Source organism: Pristiophorus japonicus, unplaced genomic scaffold, assembly GCF_044704955.1.
Source record: "Pristiophorus japonicus isolate sPriJap1 unplaced genomic scaffold, sPriJap1.hap1 HAP1_SCAFFOLD_246, whole genome shotgun sequence".
Taxonomy (NCBI): domain Eukaryota; kingdom Metazoa; phylum Chordata; class Chondrichthyes; family Pristiophoridae; genus Pristiophorus; species Pristiophorus japonicus.
The window spans coordinates 990,183-1,009,732 of NW_027252188.1; the positions used below are offsets into that span (position 1 = coordinate 990,183).

General features: G+C 52.9%; 1 protein-coding gene across 1 annotated transcript; it reads left to right on the forward strand.

Annotated features, from left to right (window-relative positions):
* Window positions 1-1,495: 1,495 nt before the first annotated feature.
* LOC139245916 (serine/threonine-protein kinase Nek9-like) lies at window positions 1,496-18,603 on the forward strand (the record flags this gene model as incomplete). The annotated part of the gene is made up of 6 exons (XM_070871362.1): window positions 1,496-1,728; window positions 14,774-14,951; window positions 15,363-15,418; window positions 17,362-17,432; window positions 18,023-18,128; window positions 18,261-18,603. Coding segments are annotated over exons 1-6 (940 nt in total), but the record flags the coding sequence as incomplete, so codon positions are not given.
* Between the last annotated feature and the right edge of the window lie 947 nt (window positions 18,604-19,550).

A 19,550-nucleotide genomic window follows, 5' to 3' on the forward strand; every position in this document is an offset into this window, starting at 1 on the left:
TCTGTCTGGGCCGGGGCTGTGTCTGGGCCGGGAGCGGGGCTCTGTCTGGGCCGGGGCTGTGTCTGGGCCGGGAGCGGGGCTCTGTCTGGGCCGGGGCTGTGTCTGGGCCGGGAGCGGGGCTCTGTCTGGGCCGGGGCTGTGTCTGGGCCGGGAGCAGGGTTGTGTCTGGGCCGGGGCTGTGTCTGGGCCGGGAGCAGGGTTGTGTCTGGGCCGGGGCTGTGTCTGGGCCGGGAGCGGGGCTGTGTCTGGGCCGGGAGCGGGGCTGTGTCTGGACTGGGAGCGGGGCTGTGTCTGGGCCGGGAGCGGGGCTCTGTCTGGGCCGGGAGCGGGGCTCTGTCTGGGCCGGGAGCGGGGCTCTGTCTGGGCCGGGAGCGGGGCTCTGTCTGGGCCGGGAGCGGGGCTCTGTCTGGGCCGGGAGCGGGGCTCTGTCTGGGCCGGGGCTGTGTCTGGGCCGGGAGCGGGGCTGTGTCTGGGCCGGGAGCGGGGCTGTGTCTGGGCCGGGAGCGGGGCTCTGTCTGGGCCGGGGCTGTGTCTGGGCCGGGAGCGGGGCTCTGTCTGGGCCGGGGCTGTGTCTGGGCCGGGAGCGGGGCTGTGTCTGGGCCTTGGGCTGTGACTGGGCTGGGAGCGGGGCTGTGTCTGGGCCGGGAGCGGGGCTGTGTCTGGGCCGGGGCTGTGTCTGGGCTGGGAGCGGGGCTGTGTCTGGGCCGGGGCTGTGTCTGGGCTGGGAGCGGGGCTCTGTCTGGGCCTTGGGCTGTGACTGGGCCGGGAGCGGGGCTCTGTCTGGGCCGGGGCTGTGACTGGGCCGGGAGCGGGGCTCTGTCTGGGCCGGGGCTGTGTCTGGGCCGGGAGCGGGGCTGTGTCTGGGCCGGGAGCGGGGCCGTGTCTGGGCCGGGGCTGTGTCTGGGCTGGGAGCGGGGCTCTGTCTGGGCCTTGGGCTGTGACTGGGCCGGGAGCGGGGCTCTGTCTGGGCCGGGGCTGTGACTGGGCCGGGAGCGGGGCTGTGTCTGGGCCGGGAGCGGGGCTGTGTCTGGGCCTTGGGCTGTGACTGGGCTGGGAGCGGGGCTGTGTCTGGGCCGGGGCTGTGACTGGGCTGGGAGCGGGGCTCTGTCTGGGCCGGGAGCGGGGCCGTGTCTGGGCCGGGGCTGTGTCTGGGCCGGGAGCGGGGCTCTGTCTGGGCCGGGGCTGTGTCTGGGCCGGGAGCGCGCACGCCGCGCACGCTGTCACTGGATTTGATCGGGGGCGCGCACGTTGTCCCTGGATTGGCCGGGAGCGCGCACGTCGGTCACGCAGTCTCGGGGCTGTGTCTGGGTCGGGAGCGCGCACGCAGCGCATGCTGTCCCTGGATTTGTCCGGGAGCGCGCACGCCGCACACGCTGTCCCTGGATTGGGCCGGGAGCGCGCACGCCGCGCACGCTGTCCTTGGATTGGGCCGGGAGCGCGCACGCTGTCCCTGGATTGGCCGGGAGCGCGCACGCTGGTCACGCAGTCTCGGGGCGGGCCGCAGCCTGTCCTGTCCTGTCCCTGTCGCGGCTCTCCGCCGCCATGGCGCTGAATGAGTTCGATCGGCACCTGGACTCGGTGAGCTCCGAGTTCGGCAGCGAGTGCGGGGGGCCCGGGAGCGGGGCCGGGGGAGGCCCGGGAGCGGAGGCCGAGGAGCTGCACTACATCCCGGTCAAGGTGCTGGGCAGAGGCGCCTTCGGGGAGGCCACACTGTACCGGCGCACCGAGGTAACCGCGCCGCTAAACCCGCAACACTTGCATAAACTGGTATAACTAGCATAAACCAGCATCACTAGTATAACTAGCAGCACTAGCATAAACCAGCAGCACGAGTATAACAAGCATAAACCAGCAGCACTAGTATAACCAGCATCACTAGCATAACCCGCACCACTATTATCACTAGCATAAACTAGTATAACTAGCATAAACCAGCATCACTAGTATAAACCACCATCACTAGTATAACTAGCATAAACCAGCAGCACTAGTATCACTAGCATAAACCAGCAGCACTAGTATAACTAACACTCCCTGCGGAGCGGCTTGCGGTGTATGTGGCACAGCAAGATCTCACAACACACACACATCACCAGCTCATTGCCTCAGTACTGCCCCTCCGACAGTGAGGGGTCCCTCAGTACTGCTCCTCCAACAGTGCGGCACTCCCTCAGTACTGCCCCTCTGACAGTGCGACGCTCCCTCAGTACTGCCCCTCCGACAGTGCGACGCTCCCTCAGTACTGCCCCTCCGACAGTGCTGCGCTCCCTCAGTACTGCCCCTCCGACAGTGCAGCACTCCCTCAGTACTGCCCCTCCAACAGTGCTGCGCTCCCTCAGTACTGCCCCTCCGACAGTGCGGCGCTCCCTCAGTACTGCCCCTCCGACAGTGCGGCACTCCCTCAGTACTGCCCCTCCGACAGTGCGGCACTCCCTCAGTACGGCTCTCCCTCAGTACTGCCCCTCCGACAGTACGGCACTCCCTCAGTATTGCTCCTCCGACAGTACGGCGCTCCCTCAGTACTGCCCCTCCGACAGTGCGGCGCTCCCTCAGTACTGCCCCTCCGACAGTGCGGCGCTCCCTCAGTACTGGCCCTCTGACAGTGCGGCGCTCCCTCAGTACTGGCCCTCTGACAGTGCGGCACTCCCTCAGTACTGGCCCTCCGACAGCGTACTGCTGCATCAGTACGTAATATGATCGAATTTTACATTAAGTTTGAAAGTGATTCAGTTAAATCGGAAACTTGTGTCTTAAATCTAAACAAAACAAACTACGTAGATATGAGGGTCGAATTGGCTGAGGTAGTTTGGGAAACTACATGAAACAGTATGATGCTAGACGAGATATGGCTAGCATTTAAAGATTAATACATAATTTACAACAAACACACATTCCTTTGAGACACAAAAACCCCACAGGAAAAGTGGTCCAACCATGGCTAACGAGTGACGTTAAAGATGGTATTCGATCAAAGGAAGAGGATTATATTGTTGCCAAAAAGAGCAGTAAGCCTGAGGGTTGGGAGGGTTTTAGAATTCAGTAACAGAGGACCAAGAAATTGATAAAGAAAGGGAAACTAGAATGTGAGAGTAAACTAGTGAGAGACATAAAAACAGACTGTAAAAGCTTCTATAGGTATGTAAAAAGGAAAAGATTAGCGAAAGTAAATATGGGTCCCTGACAGGCTGAGATAGGAGAAACTATAATGGAGAATAAGGAAATGGCAGAGAAATTGAACAAATACTTTGTGTCTGTCTTCACAAAGAAGACACAAAAATTTCCCGGAAATAGTGGAGAACCAAGGGTCCAGCGAGAATGAGGAACCGAAAGAAATTAGTATTGGTAAAAAATAGTACTGGAGAAATAAATGGGACTGAAAGCTGATAAATCCCCTGGAGCTGATGGCCTACACCCTCGGGTTTTGAAAGAGCTGGCGATAGAGATAGTGGATGCATTGGTTGTCATCTTCCAAAATTCCACAGATTCTAGAACGGTTCCTGCGGATGGGAAGGTAGTAAATGTAACCTCACTATTTAAGAAAGGAGGGAGAGCGAGAACGGGGAACTACAGACCAGTTAACCTGACATCAGTCGTAGGGAAAATGCTAGAATCTATTATTAAGGACGTGGTAACAGGGCACTTAGAAAATAATAATAGGATTGGGCAGGGTCAACACGGATTTATGAAAGGGAAATCATGTTTGACAAATCTGTTATTTTTTTTGAGATTGTAGCTGGTAGAATAGATAAGGGGGAACCAGTGGATGTGGTATATTTGGATTTTCAGAAAGCATTCGATAAGGTGCCACACAAGAGGTTATTGAACAAAATTAGGGCTCATGGGATTGGGGGTAATATATTAGCATGGATTGAGGATTGGTTAATGGACAGAAAACACAGAGTAGGAATAAAGGGGTCATTTTCGGGTTGGCAGACTGTAACTAGTGGGGTACCGCAAGGATCAGTGCTGGGGCCCCAGCTATTCACAATCTATATCAATGATTTGGATGAGGGGACCAAATGTAATATTTCCAAGTTTGCCGATGATACAAAACTCGGTGGGAATGTAAGTTGTGAGGAGGATGCAAAGAGGCTCCAAGGGGATATAGACAGACTCAGTGAGTGGGCAAGAACATGGCAAATGGAATATAATGTGGAGAAATGTGAAATTATCCACTTTGGTCAGAAAAATAGAAAAGCAGAGTATTTTTTAAATGGTGAGAGATTGTGAAATGTTGGTGTTTAGAGGGACCTGGGTGTCCTTGTACACCAATCACTGAAAGTTCGGCCTTTATTACAGGAGGATTTGAGTATAAGAGTAAAGACGTCTTACTGCAATTATACAGGTCCCTGGTGAGACCACACCGGGAGTATTGTGCACAGTTTTGGTCTCCTTACCTAAGGAAGGATATACTTGCCATAGAGGGAGTGTAACGAAGGTTCACCAGACTGTTCCTGGGATGGGGGGAGTGTCCTATGAGGAGAGATTGAGCAGACTAGGCCGATATTCTCTAGAGTTTAGAAGAATGAGAGGTGAGCTCATTGAAAGATACAAAATGCTTACAGGGCTTGACAGGGTAGATGCAGGGAGGATGTTTCCCCCGGGCTGGGGAGTCCAGAACCAGGGGTCACAGTCTCAGGATAAGGGCTTGGCCGTTTAGGACTGAGATGAGAAATTTCTTCACTCAGAGGGTGGTGAATCTTTGGAATTCTCTGCCGCAGAGGGCTGTGGAGGCTCAGTCTTTGAGTATATTCAAGACAAAGGTTGCTAGATTTTTGGATATTAAAGGAATGAAGGGATATGGGGATCAGGCGGGAAAGTGGAGTTGAGGCAGAAGATCAGCCATGATATTAAATGGTGGAGCAGGCTCGAGGGGCTGAATGGCCTATTCCTTAGTACTGCCCCTCCAACAGTGCGGCACTCCCTCAGTACTGCCCCTCCGACAGTGCGGCTCTCCCTCAGTACTGCCCCTCCGACAGTGCGCTCTCCCTCAGAACTGCCCCTTCGACAGTGCGGCACTCCCTCAGTACTGCCCCTCCGACAGTGCAGTGCCCCCTCTCTGGAGTGGGACTTGAAGCTACAACGTTCTGACTCAGAGGCAAGCATGCTCCCCTCTGATCCATGGCTGACATAACTAGGAAACATCAGGGGAGAAGGAACCAGGTGAGAATAACACCTTATCAAAGCTAACAGCTAAGGTTTTTTACAAAATATTAATTGAAAGGGAGAGGTAAAGGGGAAGGTGAACCAATGAAGACATGCAGGTGATACTGTAATCATAAAATCATACAACCTTCCAGCACAGTAGGTCATTGGGCCCGCCATACTGTGCGGGTTCTGTGAGAGAGCAGTCGTGTTCAGTCCCAACTCCCTGTGTGTCTGACCCTGTCAGTTTCCCATCCTCCAGTCCCCCAACTCCCTGTGTGTCTGACCCTGTCAGTTCCCTATCCTCCAGTCCCCCAACTCCCTGTGTGTCTGACCCTGTCAGTTCCCCATCCTCCAGTCCCCCAACTCCCTGTGTGTCTGACCCTGTCAGTTCCCTATCCTCCAGTCCCCCAACTCCCTGTGTGTCTGACCCTGTCAGTTCCCCATCCTCCAGTCCCCCAACTCCCTGTGTGTCTGACCCTGTCAATTCCCCATCCTCCAGTCCCGCAACTCCCTGTGTGTCTGACCCTGTCAGTTCCCCTTCCTCCAGTCCCCCAACTCCCTGTGTGTCTGACCCTGTCAGTTCCCCTTCCTCCAGTCCCCCAACTCCCTGTGTGTCTGACCCTGTCAGTTCCCCTTCCTCCAGTCCCCCAACTCCCTGTGTGTCTGACCCTGTCAGTTCCCCATCCTCCAGTACCCCAACTCCCTGTGTGTCTGACCCTGTCAGTTCCCCATCCTCCAGTCCCCCAACTCCCTGTGTGTCTGACCCTGTCAGTTCCCCATCCTCCAGTCCCCCAACTCCCTGTGTGTCTGACCCTGTCAGTTCCCCATCCTCCAGTACCCCAACTCCCTGTGTGTCTGACCCTGTCAGTTCCCCATCCTTCAGTACCCCAACTCCCTTTAACATTATTGATGGATTCAGCGCCCACCACCTTTGCAGGCGGAGCGTTCCAGATCCCACAACTCTCGGTGAAAACATTTCTCCTCAGCTCCCCTCTCCACCTTTTGCCAATGATTTAGAATCTGTGTCCCCTGGTTATTGACCCACTCGCCCCAGGGAATCGTTTCTCTCTCTACTCCATCAAAACCGCTCATCACCGTGAATCATAGAATCACAGAAATCTACAGCATGGAGGGAAGACATTTCGGCCCATCGTGTCTGCGCCGGCCGACAAAGAGCTATCCAGCCTAATCCTTTCGACTGTGGTACTACTTCCTTCTCTAGTACTATCCAACACTCTCCCTCCTTTATGCACCTTATTCCTCTTTTCTACTTCTCTATGCTGGTGCCCACCCCGCTGCCAATTTAGTTTAAACCTTCCCCATCAACACGAGTGACCCTCCACAAGGATATTAGTCCCAGTCCTGTTCAGGTGCAACTCATCCCTTTTGAATCGGTGTCTCCGATAATGGGCCCTCCGTTATACTCCGATAATGGACCCTCCGTCCTATTATACCCTGATAATGGACCCTCCGTCCTATTATACTCCGATAATGGGCCCTCCGTCCTATTATACTCCGATAATGGACCCTCCGTCCTGTTATACTCCGATAATGGGCCCTCCGTCCTATTATACTCCGATAATGGGCCCTCCGTTATACTCCGATAATGGGCCCTCCGTCCTATTATACTCCGTTATGGGCCCTCCGTCCTATTATACTCCGTTATGGGCCCTCCGTCCTATTATACTCCGATAATGGGCCCTCCGTCCTGTTATACTCCGATAATGGGCCCTCCGTCCTATTATACTCCGATAATGGGCCCTCCGTCCTATTATACTCCGTTATGGGCCCTCCGTCCTATTATACTCCGATAATGGGCCCTCCGTCCTATTATACTCCGATAATGGGCCCTCCGTCCTATTATACTCCGATAATGGGCCCTCCGTCCTATTATACTCCGATAATGGGCCCTCCGTCCTATTATACTCCGATAATGGGCCCTCCGTCCTATTATACTCCGATAATGGGCCCTCCGTCCTATTATACTCCGATAATGGGCCCTCCGTCCTATTATACTCCGATAATGGGCCCTCTGTCCTATTATACTCTGATAATGGGCCCTCTGTCCTATTATACTCCGATAATGGGCCCTCTGTCCTATTATACTCCGATAATGGGCCCTCCGTCCTATTATACTCCGTTATGGGCCCTCTGTCCTATTATACTCCGATAATGGGCCCTCCGTCCTGTTATACTCCGATAATGGGCCCTCCGTCCTATTATACTCCGATAATGGGCCCTCCGTCCTATTATACTCCGATAATGGGCCCTCTGTCCTATTATACTCCGATAATGGGCCCTCCGTCCTATTATACTCCGATAATGGGCCCTCCGTCCTATTATACTCCGATAATGGGCCCTCCGTCCTATTATACTCCGATAATGGGCCCTCTGTCCTGTTATACTCCGATAATGGGCCCTCCGTCCTATTATACTCCGATAATGGGCCCTCCGTCCTATTATACTCCGATAATGGGCCCTCTGTCCTGTTATACTCCGATAATGGGCCCTCCGTCCTGTTATACTCCGATAATGGGCCCTCCGTCCTATTATACTCCGATAATGGGCCCTCCGTCCTATTATACTCCGATAATGGGCCCTCTGTCCTGTTATACTCCGATAATGGGCCCTCCGTCCTGTTATACTCCGATAATGGGCCCTCCGTCCTATTATACTCTGATAATGGGCCCTCCGTCCTATTATACTCCGATAATGGGACCTCTGTCCTATTATACTCCGATAATGGGCCCTCTGTCCTATTATACTCCGATAATGGGCCCTCCGTCCTATTATACTCCGATAATGGGCCCTCCGTCCTATTATACTCCGATAATGGGACCTCTGTCCTATTATACTCCGATAATGGGCCCTCTGTCCTATTATACTCCGATAATGGGCCCTCTGTCCTTTTATACTCCGATAATGGGCCCTCTGTCCTATTATACTCCGATAATGGGCCCTCTGTCCTATTATACTCCGATAATGGGCCCTCTGTCCTTTTATACTCCGATAATGGGCCCTCTGTCCTATTATACTCCGATAATGGGCCCTCCGTCCTATTATACTCCGATAATGGGCCCTCCGTCCTGTTATACCCTGATAATGGGCCCTCCGTCCTATTATACTCCGATAATGGGCCCTCTGTCCTATTATACTCCGATAATGGGCCCTCTGTCCTTTTATACTCCGATAATGGGCCCTCTGTCCTTTTATACTCCGATAATGGGCCCTCTGTCCTATTATAGTCCGACTGAAACATAGAAAATAGATGCAGGAGTCGGCCATTCAGCCCTTCGAGCCTGTACCGCCATTCAATAAGATCATGGCTGATCATTCAACCTCAGTACCCCTTTCCTGCTTTCTCTCCATACCCCTTGATCCCCTTAGCCGTTAGGGCCATATCTAACTCCCTCTTGAATATGTGCAATGAACTGGCATCAACAACTCTCTGTGGCAGGGAATTTCACAGGTTAACAACTCTGTGAGTGACGAAGCTTCTCCTCATCTTAGTCCTAAATGGCCTACCCCTTATTCTAAGACGATGTCCCCTGGTTCTGGACTTCCCCAAAATCGGGAACATTCTTCCTGCCTCAAACCTGTCCAGTCCTGTCAGAATCTTCTACGTTTCTATGAGATCCCCTCTCATCCTTCTAAACTCCAGTGTATAAAGGCCCTGTTGATCCAGTCTCTCCTCATATGACAGTTCAGCCATCCCTGGAATCAGTCTGGTGAACCTTTGCTGCACTCCCTCAATAGCAAGAATGTCCTTCCTCAGATTAGGAGACCAAAAAGGAACACAATATTCCAGGTGAGGCCTCACTAAGGCCCTGCACAATTGCAGTAAGACCTCCCTGCTCCTATACTCAAATCCCCAGCTGTGAAGGCCAACATACCATTTGCCTTCTTCACCGCCTGCTGTACCTGCATGCCAACTTTCAATGACTGATGAACATGACATCTAGGTCTTGTTGCACCTCCCCTTTTCCTAATCTGCCGCCATTCAGATAATCTGCCTTCGTGTTTTTGCCCCCAAAATGGATAACCTCACATTTATCCACATTATATTGCATCTGTCATGCATTTGCCCACTCGCCTAACCTGTCTAAGTCACCCTGCAGCCTCTTAGCGTCCTCCTCACAGCTCACACCGCCACCCAGTTTTGTGTCATCTGCAAACTTGCAGATATTACACTTAATTCCTTCATCTATATCGTTAATGTATAATGTAAAGAGCTAGGGTCCCAGCACTGAGCCCTGCGGCACTCCACTAGTCACTGCCTGCCATTCTGAAAAGGACACCTTTATCCCGACTCTCTGCTTCCTGTCTGCCAACCAGTTCTCTATCCACGTCAGTACATTACCCCCAATACCATGCGCTTTGACTTTGCACACCAATCTCTTGTGCGGGACCTTGTTAAAAGCCTTTTGAAAGTCCAAATACACCACATCCACTGGTTCTCCCTTGTCCACTCTGCAAGTTCCTCAAAAAATTCCAGAAAATTCGTCAAGCATGATTTCCCTTTCATAAATCCATGCTGACTTGGTCCGATCCTGTCCCTGCTTTCCAAATGCGCTGCTATTTCATCTTTAATGATTGATTCCAACATTTTCCCCACTACCTGCTGTACCTGCATGCCAACTTTCAATGACTGATGAACATGACATCTAGGTCTTGTTGCACCTCCCCTTTTCCTAATCTGCCGCCATTCAGATAATCTGCCTTCGTGTTTTTGCCCCCAAAATGGATAACCTCACATTTATCCACATTATACTGCATCTGTCTATAATTACCCGTTTTCTCTCTCCCTCCTTTTTTAAAAAGTGGTGTTATATTAGCTATCCTTCAGTCCATAGAAACTGACCCAGAGTCGATAGACTGTTGGAAAATGATCACTAATGCATCCACTATTTCTAGGGCCACTTCCTTAAGTACTCTGGGATGCAGACTATCAGGCCCTGGGGATTTATCGACCTTCAATCCCATCAATTTCCCGAACACAATTTCCCGCCTAATAAGGATATCCTTCAGTTCCTCCTTCTCACTAGACCCACTGTCCCCTCGTACATTCGGAAGGTTATTTGTGTCTTCCTTCGTGAAGACAGAACCCAAATATTTGTTCAAATGGTCTGCCATTTCTTTGTTCCCCATTATAAATTCACCTAAATCCGACTGCAAGGGACCTATGTTTGTCTTCACTAATCTTTTTCTCTTCACATGTTTGTAGAAGCTTTTGCAGTCAGTTTTTATGTTCCCTGCAAGCTTCCTCTCTTCTTCTATTTTCCCCCTCTTAATTAAACCCTTAGTCCTCTGTTAAATTCTAAATTTCTCCCAGTCCTCAGGTTTGTTGCTTTTTCTGGCCAATTGATGTGCCTCTTTCTTGGATTTAACACAATCCTTAATTTCCCTTGTTAGCCACGGTTGAGCCACCTTCCCAGTTTTATTTTTACTCCAGACAGGGATGTACAATGTCCGATAATGGACCCTCAGTCCTATTATAGTCCGATATCTAATATGGTACTACGGTAATATAATTATGGTAGAGGACACTAACAGTATTCCAACAGTGGATAGTCAAGAGGCAATGGCAGGGAGGAACTTAACACAATCACAATCACTAAGGAGGTGGTACTCAGTAAGATAATGGGACTAAAGGCAGATAAATCCCCTGGACCTGATGGCTTGGATCCCAGGGTCTTAAGAGAAGTAGCGTCAGGGATTGTGGATGCATTGGTTGTAATTTACCAAAATTCCCTGGATTCTGGGGAGGTCCCAGCAGATTAGAAAATTGCAAATGTAACGCCCCTATTTAAAAAAGGAGGCAGACAAAAAGCAGGAAACTATAGACCAGTTAGCCTAACATCTGTGGTTGGGAAAATGTTGCAGTCCATTATTAAGGAAGCACTTGTAGGACATTTGGAAAAGCAAAATTTGGTCAGGCAGAGTCAGCATGGATTTATGAAGGGGAAGTCATGTTTGACAAATTTGCTGGAGTTCTTTGAGGATGTAATGAACAGGGTGGATAAGGGGAACCAGTGGATGTGGTGTATTTGGATTTCCAGAAGGCATTTGACAAGGTCCAACATAAAAGGTTACTGCACAAGATAAAGGTTCATGTGGTTGGGGATAATATATTAGCATGGATTGACTAACTAACAGAGAACAGAAAGTCGGGATAAATGGTTCATTCTCTGGTTGGCAATCACTAATTAGTGGGGTGCCGCAGGGATCAGTGCCGGGACCCCAACTATATACAATCTATATTAACGACTTGGAAGAAGAGACTGAGTGTAACGTAGCCAAGTTTGCTGACGATACAAAGATGGGAGGAAAAGCAATGTGTGAGTAGGACACACAAAATCTGCTAAAGGACATAGACAGGCTCAGTGAGTGGGCAAAAATTTGGCAGATGGAGTATAATGTTGGAAAGTGTGAGGTCATGCACTTCGGCAGAAAAAAATCAAAGAGCAAGTTATTATTTAAATGCAGAAAGATTGCAAAGTGCCGCAGTACAGCGGAACCTGGGGGTACTTGTGCATGAAACACAAAAGGTTCATATACAGGTACAGCAAGTGATCAAGAAGGCCAATGGTATCTTGGCCTTTATTGCAAAGGGGATGGGGTATAAAAGTCTTGCTACAGCTATATGAGGTATTGGTGAGGCCACACCTGGAATACTGCGTGCAGTTTTGGTTTCCATATTTACGAAAGGATATACTTGCTTTGGAGGCAATTCAGAGAAGGTTCACTCGGTTGATTCCGTGGATGAGGGGGTTGACTTATGAGGAAAGGTTGAGGAGGTTGGGCCTCTACTCATTGGTGTTCAGAAGAATGAGAGGTGATCTTATCGAAACGTATAAGGTTATGAGGGGGCTTGACAAGGTGGATGCAGAGAGGATGTTTCCACTGATGGGGGAGACTAGTACTAGGGGGCATGATCTTAGAATAAGGGGCCGCCCATTTAAAACTGAGATGAGGAGGAATTTCTTCTCTGAGGGTTGTAAATCTGTGGAATTTGCTGCCTCAGAGAGCTGTGGAAGCTGGGACACTGAATAAATTTAAGACAGAAATAGACAGTTTCTTAAATGATAATGGGATAACGGGTTATGGGGAGCGGGCGGGGAAGTGGAGCTGAGTCCATGATCATGATCTTATTGAATGGCGGAGCAGGCTCGAGGGGCCGTATGGCCGACTCCTGCTCCTATTTCTTATGTTCTATAATGGACCCTCAGTCCCATTATACTGCAATAATGGGCCCTCTGTCCTATTGTACTCTGATGGGCAGTGCAGTTACTCAGTGTGATACGAAGGAATGAAATGTTTATGATGTCAGTGATTAGAAGCGGAGCGGATGGAAATGGTGGGGAGGAGCGGTGCTTTCCCAGCTCAGGCCCGCCACGTGGTGTGGTGAATACCGGCACTGAGCTCTCGCCCTGCGTGTGCAGGTGTGGAGAGGCCGGCTGGACTCGGAGTTTTTTGGTTCAGGCAGTCTACCAGCGTTCATAAGAACATAAGAAATAGGAGCAGGAGTTGGCCATCTGGCCCCTCGAGCCTGCTCCACCATTCAACAAGATCACAGCTGATCTGATCATGGACTTGGCTCCACTTCCCTGCCCACTCCCCACAACCCTTTACTCCCTTATTGCTCAAAGATCTGTCTATCTCCATCTTAAATATATTCAATGACCCAGCCTCCAGAGCTCTCTGGGGTAGGGAATTCCACAGATTTACAACCCTCTGAGAGAAGAAATCCCTCCTCATCTCCATCTTAAATGGGCGGCCCCTTATTCTGAGACTATGCTCCCTAATTCTAGATTCCCCCACGAGGGGAAATGTCTTCTCTGCATCCACCTTGTCAAGCCCCCTCCGTATCTTATATGTTTCAATAGGACCACCTCTCATTCTTCTAAACTCCAATGTGCCCAACCTGCTCAACCTTTCTTCATTAGTCAACCCCCTCATCTACGGAATCAACCAAGTGACCCTTCTCTGAACAGCCTCCAATGCAAGTATATCCTTCCTTAAATAAGGAGACCAAAACTACGCAGTACTCCAGGTGTGGCCTCACCAATACCCTGTACAGTTGTAGCAGGACTTCTCTGCTTTTATACTCTATCCCCCTTGCAATAAAGGCCAACATTCCATTTGTCCCTCTGCACTGCAGCATTTTGTAATTTCTCTTCATTTAAATTATAATTTGCTTTATTATTTTTACTGCCAAAGTGGATAATCTCACATTTTCCCACATTATACTCCACCTGCCAAATGTCTGGTGGAGTCTATATCCCTTTGCAGATTTTTTGTGTCCTCTCATCATCATCATCATCATCATAGGCAGTCCCTCGGAAGCGAGGAAGACTTGCTTCCACTCCTGAAGTGAGTTCTTCAGTGCTGAACAGTCCAATACGAGAGCCACAGACTCTGTCACAGGTGGGACAGACAGTGGTTGAGGGAAGGGGAGGGTGGGACAGGTTTGCCGCACGCTCCTTCCGCTGCCTGCGCTTGGTTTCTGCATGCTCTCAGTGACGAGACTCGAGGTGCTCAGCGCCCTCCCGGATGCACTTCCACCACTTGGGGCAGTCTTTGGCCAGGGACTCCCAGGTATCAGTGATGATGTCGCACTTTTTCAGGGAGGCTTTGAGGGTGTCCTTGTAACGTTTCTGCTGCCCGCTTTTGGCTCGTTTGCTGTGAAGGAGCTCTGAGTAGTGTGCTTGCTTGGGAGTCTCGTGTCTGGCATGCGGACTATGTGGCCTGCCCAGCGGAGCTGATCGAGTGTGGTCAGTGCTTCAATGCTGGGGATGTTGGCCTGGTCGAGGACGCTAATGTTGGTGCGCCTGTCCTCCCAGGGGCTTTGCAGGATCTTGTGGAGACATCGTTGGTGATATATCTCCAGCGACTTGAGATGTCGACTGTACATGGTCCATGTCTCTGATGATGTACAGAAGACTTTGTGCAGCTGCAGAAGGCTGGTAGCTCCCATGGAGCAGTGCCAAGGGAGTAACATCTTAAACTTTTAATCAACTTTTAAACTTTTAATCAACTTGAGAAACCTTTTAAACAATTTGGGAAAACTTTTAAACAACCTGGAGAAATTTTAAAAAAAAACCTCTGGAGAAACTTTTAAATAACTTTGGAAAACTTTTTTTTTAAACTTTGGAAGAAACTTAAAACATCCCTCGAAACTCCAGCGGGCAACTGACCTCCTTAATGCTTGCTCCCAGCCAAGCCTCGGGCCACCTACCATCAAGTCCTCTCACAACTTGCTTTCCCACCCCTCTTTGTATCATCAGCAAACTTGGTTACATTACACTCGGTCCCTTCATCCAAGTCATTAATATAGATTGTAAATAGTTGGTGTCCCAGCACAGATCCCTGCGCACCCCACTAGTTACTGGTTGCCAACCAGAAAGTGACACATTTATCCCGACTCACTGTTTTGTTAATTATCCATGCTAATATATTACCCCCAACCCCATGAGCTTTTATCTTGTGCAGTAACCTTTTATGTGGCACCTTCGATGTGGGATGGAAATGTTCACCTGCTGTGATTGGAGCCGGTGCTGGGGACTGCCCTGCTCCAGATCTCAAACCCCACCATTAACGGGCATCCCTGGCCTCTCTGTGACAGGACAACTGCCTGGTGGTGTGGAAGGAGATCGATCTGGCACGGCTGTCGGAGAAGGAGCGACGAGACACGCAGAACGAGATCCTCATCCTGTCGGTGCTCCAGCACCACAACATCATCGCCTATTACAACCACTTCCTGGACGACAGGAAGCTCCTCATCGAGGTTGAATACTGCAACGGTGAGCGGCCCGGGCTCGGGGGGGGGGGGGGAGACAGAGCACCGATTGGGGGAGGGGTGGGAAAGAGGGGGACACATGGGGGGGGGACAGAACACTGATTGGGGGAGAGGGGGACATGGGTCGGGAGGCGGATGTGGGTCAGGAGGGGGACACACACAGGTCGGGAGGGAGAGGAACGCGGGTCGGGAGGGGGACGTGGGTCGGGGGAGGGGTGACGCCAGTCATGGGGTGGGGGAGAGATTGGAACGTTGGTCGGGCACGGGAGGGACTACCAAGTGGGGAAGGGGTAGGGGGATGCCAGTCAGGAAGGGGGAGGGGGGGTGCCGAGAGGGAGGGGCACATCGGGAGGGGGAGGGGTATGGCGGTCGGGTAAAGTTGTGTATATTGTGTGACTGCGTACTTTGTTTTCAGGAGGGAACCTTTACGATAAGATTTTGCAGCAGAGCGGGAAACTGTTTCTTGAGGAGGTAAGGCAGTCTGTTCACAGAGCGCGGGGGGGGAGGGCGCACGGGCAGGGGGGGTGGGGGGATGTAAGGGGTTTTCACAGGGTTGTTGTGCCTTGGGTGTCTCTGGCCTTCTGCCCTCACAGCTTATGCCTGGCCTGTGAGGTACCCTGAGTGCTGCAAGAGCATCCCTGGAGAGACTGTGTCCACAGCTTATGAAGGGGGTTTTGAGACTCGTGCGTCCCCACAGCTTATGCCTAGCCTGTGAGGCACCTGTGAGTGTCAAACACTCCTAACCCCTTCTTCCCTAGCCTGTGACACACAGTTGAGCGTTTTCGAGGCGCTCCTAGCTTCCCTTACAAGGTTCTGACATAAGATTCACGATCAGGAGATGTAATACAATAGAACTGAGACAAGGTGATTCCAAGAGGAACTTTAGGCTTCCAATTTATTTGGCAAGGTGTAACTCAACAAACAGCAATACACCAACAAAACAATCCCACTAAACGGACACAACGAAAATCTTTACACCAGTTTAGCAGTACAACCTCCCACCTTTCCTGGCCTAACTGAGTTGGGAGTTCTGGGGACCAGAGATTATACTCACTACTGTGCCTTCCGCAGTCTGGTGGTTTGTTTCTTCTATCTTCGGTGTCTTCAGACACTGGTTTTCCTTCAGTGTCGAGAGGCCTGTGGTTGTGGTTGTTGAATGACGAGGGCAGGGAAAATCATCACTCCTTTATACCACTACGTTAGAAACCCCTTTTTTATAGCCAGATTATCCAGTCCCCCTCTCCTGCTGAAGTCGATTCTTCTCATTGGTGGACTTTTGATTTTGAAAAATGCAGCAGTTTGAGGTTTTTAGTTTTTTTTCCCACTGATCTTAACCTACTCAAGGTTTGAGTGGGTGTTGATTGCATTGGCCTCCTGTAGCCATTGTGCTAGTCTGGCCTGAGCCAGATATTTCTATGCCTGATGAAAAAGGTGTTGGAATATGTATATGGCATTGTTTAAATGCTAATGTTTTCAAGGGGCAAGTTTCGAGGGTATACAGTTCCCAGACAATTTGATTAGTTCCAATGTCCAAACTGGCCCTTTTGATATTGACTCCACCCCTTTTCTTGCAGACCTTTAAAAAAAAAAAATCCCAAATTCGATTAAAGTTCGTAGTTTCTTCTATGTGCACTTTAGGATTTCAAACTTTCTGGCAGATAGTTCCAAATTAAATTCCCTTTCCGATGAGTCCAAACACTGGGGGGGTCTCCATTTGTGTCGCAAAGTTTTCCTTCCATCGGTTTCAATTCACAGCACAGACTGATCCCACAGCCCCTTTCCTTCTGGGTAAAATGAGGGGGTTTTTGTCCTCCCCTACAGTGGGGTGAGCGCAGGTGGGAGAAAAACGGAGGGGGATACACAGTGAGGAACACAGGCACCAGGAGCACCTGACACTCATGCAGGGGAATGGCTAAGGCTCATGGAATCTGGCAGTGGGGCCCCTTTGCCCCCCCCCCCCCCTGGGCAGTGGGGCCCCTTTGCCCCCCCCCCCCCTGGGCAGTGGGGCCCCTTTGCTCCCCCCTCCCCCCGGGCAGTGGGGCCCCTTTGCTCCCTCCCCGGGCAGTGGGGCCCCTTTGCCCCCCCCCCCCCCCCCCCCGGGCAGTGGGGCCCCTTTGCTCCCCCCTGGGCAGTGGGGCCCCTTTGCTCCCCCCTGGGCAGTGGGGCCCCTTTGCTCCCCCCTGGGCAGTGGGGCCCCTTTGCTCCCCCCTGGGCAGTGGGGCCCCTTTGCTCCCCCCCCTGGGCAGTGGGGCCCCTTTGCCCGCTGCATCCTCAGTACGTTACATTTAGACTGCAGGCTGGGACTAACCCGACACACCCTGTGCTGTTACTACCAGAGGTTCAATGGCCCTTACGGCTTTGTGTATTTCCGCTGATCCTCGGCTAACAGTCTCCCTCTGGCCTCTTGTGTTTAGACTGTTGTGTGGTACCTATACCAGATCGTGTCAGCAGTCGCTCACATCCACAAATATGGAATTCTGCACAGGTCAGTAAATTAGGCTCGCTGTGAGAGAGGTGTTAGTACACGGGTACGTACGTGTGTGTGTGTAATCTGGGCCCGGGGGGGGGTGCTGCGAGGGAGGGCCCGGGTGTGCCGCGAGGGAGGCCCCGGGGGGCGGGGCGAGGCAGGGCCCCCGGGGCGGGGCGGGGGAGGCCCCGGGGGGCAGGGCGGGGGAGGGCCCCGGGGGCGGGGCGAGGGAGGCCCCAAAGGGCCAGGTGGGGGAGGGCCCAGGGGGGTGGGGCGGGGAAGGGCCCCGGGGGGCGGGGCGGGGGAGGGCCCCGGGGGGCGGGGCGAGGGAGGCCCCGGGGGGCGGGGGAGGGGAGGGCCCCGGGGGGCGGGGCCGGGCGAGGGAGGCCCCGGGGGGCGGGGCGGGGAGGGCCCCGGGGGGGGGGGCGAGGCAGGGTCCCGGGGGGCGGGGCGGGGGAGGGCCCCGGGGGGCAGGGCGAGGGAGGGTCCCGGGCGTGCCATGACCTCCATGCTGTCTCCGGTCCGTCACTCTACCGATCTGGCCAGCCGCGAGCAATGTTGTTCCTTGTGAGTTCTGTGAGTGACGTCTGCTGATGGTTCCTTTCCAGGGATATAAAGACGTTGAATATCTTCCTCACTAAATCGGACCTGATCAAGCTGGGCGACTACGGATTGGCCAAGCAGCTAAACTCCCCGCAGTCGATGGCGGAGACTGTAAGTACCTGTCAGTCACAGGGTCGCAGTGACCCCGGCCACAGCAGGCGTTAGCACTCTCACTGTGTGAGGAGCATGTCTGCGATGTCTCCAAGTTCAACCCATGAAGCGGCATTGTGTACTTGTGTGCAGACTCACCCTTCGGTGCTTGACGTTAGTCTGCTCCGTCTCCCGGAGCCCAGCTCTGTCCCCGAGACCCCAGTATACTGGTGTGACCTACTCTTGCCCACACCCTGTGTGAGCAAGCAACAGGACCACAGCCTCAGTCTGAGTGCCACTCCAGGAACAGCCACGGTCACTCTCCTCACTTGTGCCTTGTCGACGGTGGAAAGACGAGAGATTTACGAGAATGGTTCCAGGGATGAGGGACTTCAGTTCCGTGGATGGACTGGAGAAGCTGGGGTTGTTCTCCTTGAGCAGAGAAGGTTGAGAGGAGATTTGATAAAGTTGTTTATAATCATGAAGAGTTTAGACAGTAAGTAAAGAGAAACTGATCCCAGTGACTGAAGGGTCAATAACCAGAGGGAACAGATTTAAATGATTGGCAAAAGAGCCAGAGCGAGTGGTTAGGATCTGGAATGCGCTGCCCGATGGGTGCTGGAGACAGACTCAATAGTCGCTTTCGAAAAGGAATTGGATAATAGTTGAAGGAGAAATGGTTGCAGGGATATGGGGAAAGGGCGAGGGGCCGGAGCAGGGGTGGGGGCACTAACTGGATTGCTCTTGGAAAGAGCTGGCGCAAACCAATGTTCCCTCGAATGTTTCACGGACTGTTCGGCCCCTTCACATTTCCACGCACACGCAGTTTTTCCGTTTTTGTGTGGGACCGCCAGACTGCCGTGCAGTCACGCAGATTAACGGGATCATTGGCGCAGACTCGATGGCCCATTGGCCTCCTGTATCATGGCCCCTGATTCTCAACCTGTGATTTGATCAACCCACTGTACAGTGTGAGAAATGGTTTCTACAGCCCTGGTGTGCTCTGTCGGCGAGGGGGAGGACGGGGGCCTCTGTCGGCGAGGGGGGGGGGGCGGGGGCCTCTGTCGGCGAGGGGGAGGGGCCTGTCGGTGGGGGGGGAGGGGCCTGTCGGCGAGGGAGGGGCCTGTCGGCGAGGGGAGGGGGCCTGCCGGTGAGGGGGAGGGGCCTGTCGGCAGGGGGGAGGGGCCTGTCGGCGGGGGGGAGGGGCCTGTCGGTGGGGGGGAGGGGCCTGTCGGCGAGGGGGGGTCTGCTGGCGAGGGGAGGGGCCTGTCGGCGAGGGGGAGGGGCCTGTCGGCGAGGGGGGCTCTGTCGAGAGGGAGGGGCCTGTCGGCGGGGGGGAGGGGCCTGTCGGTGAGGGGGGGTCTGCCGGCGAGGGGAGGGGCCTGTCGGCGAGGGGGGGTCTGCCGGCGAGGGGAGGGGCCTGTCGGCGAGGGGGGGGCTCTG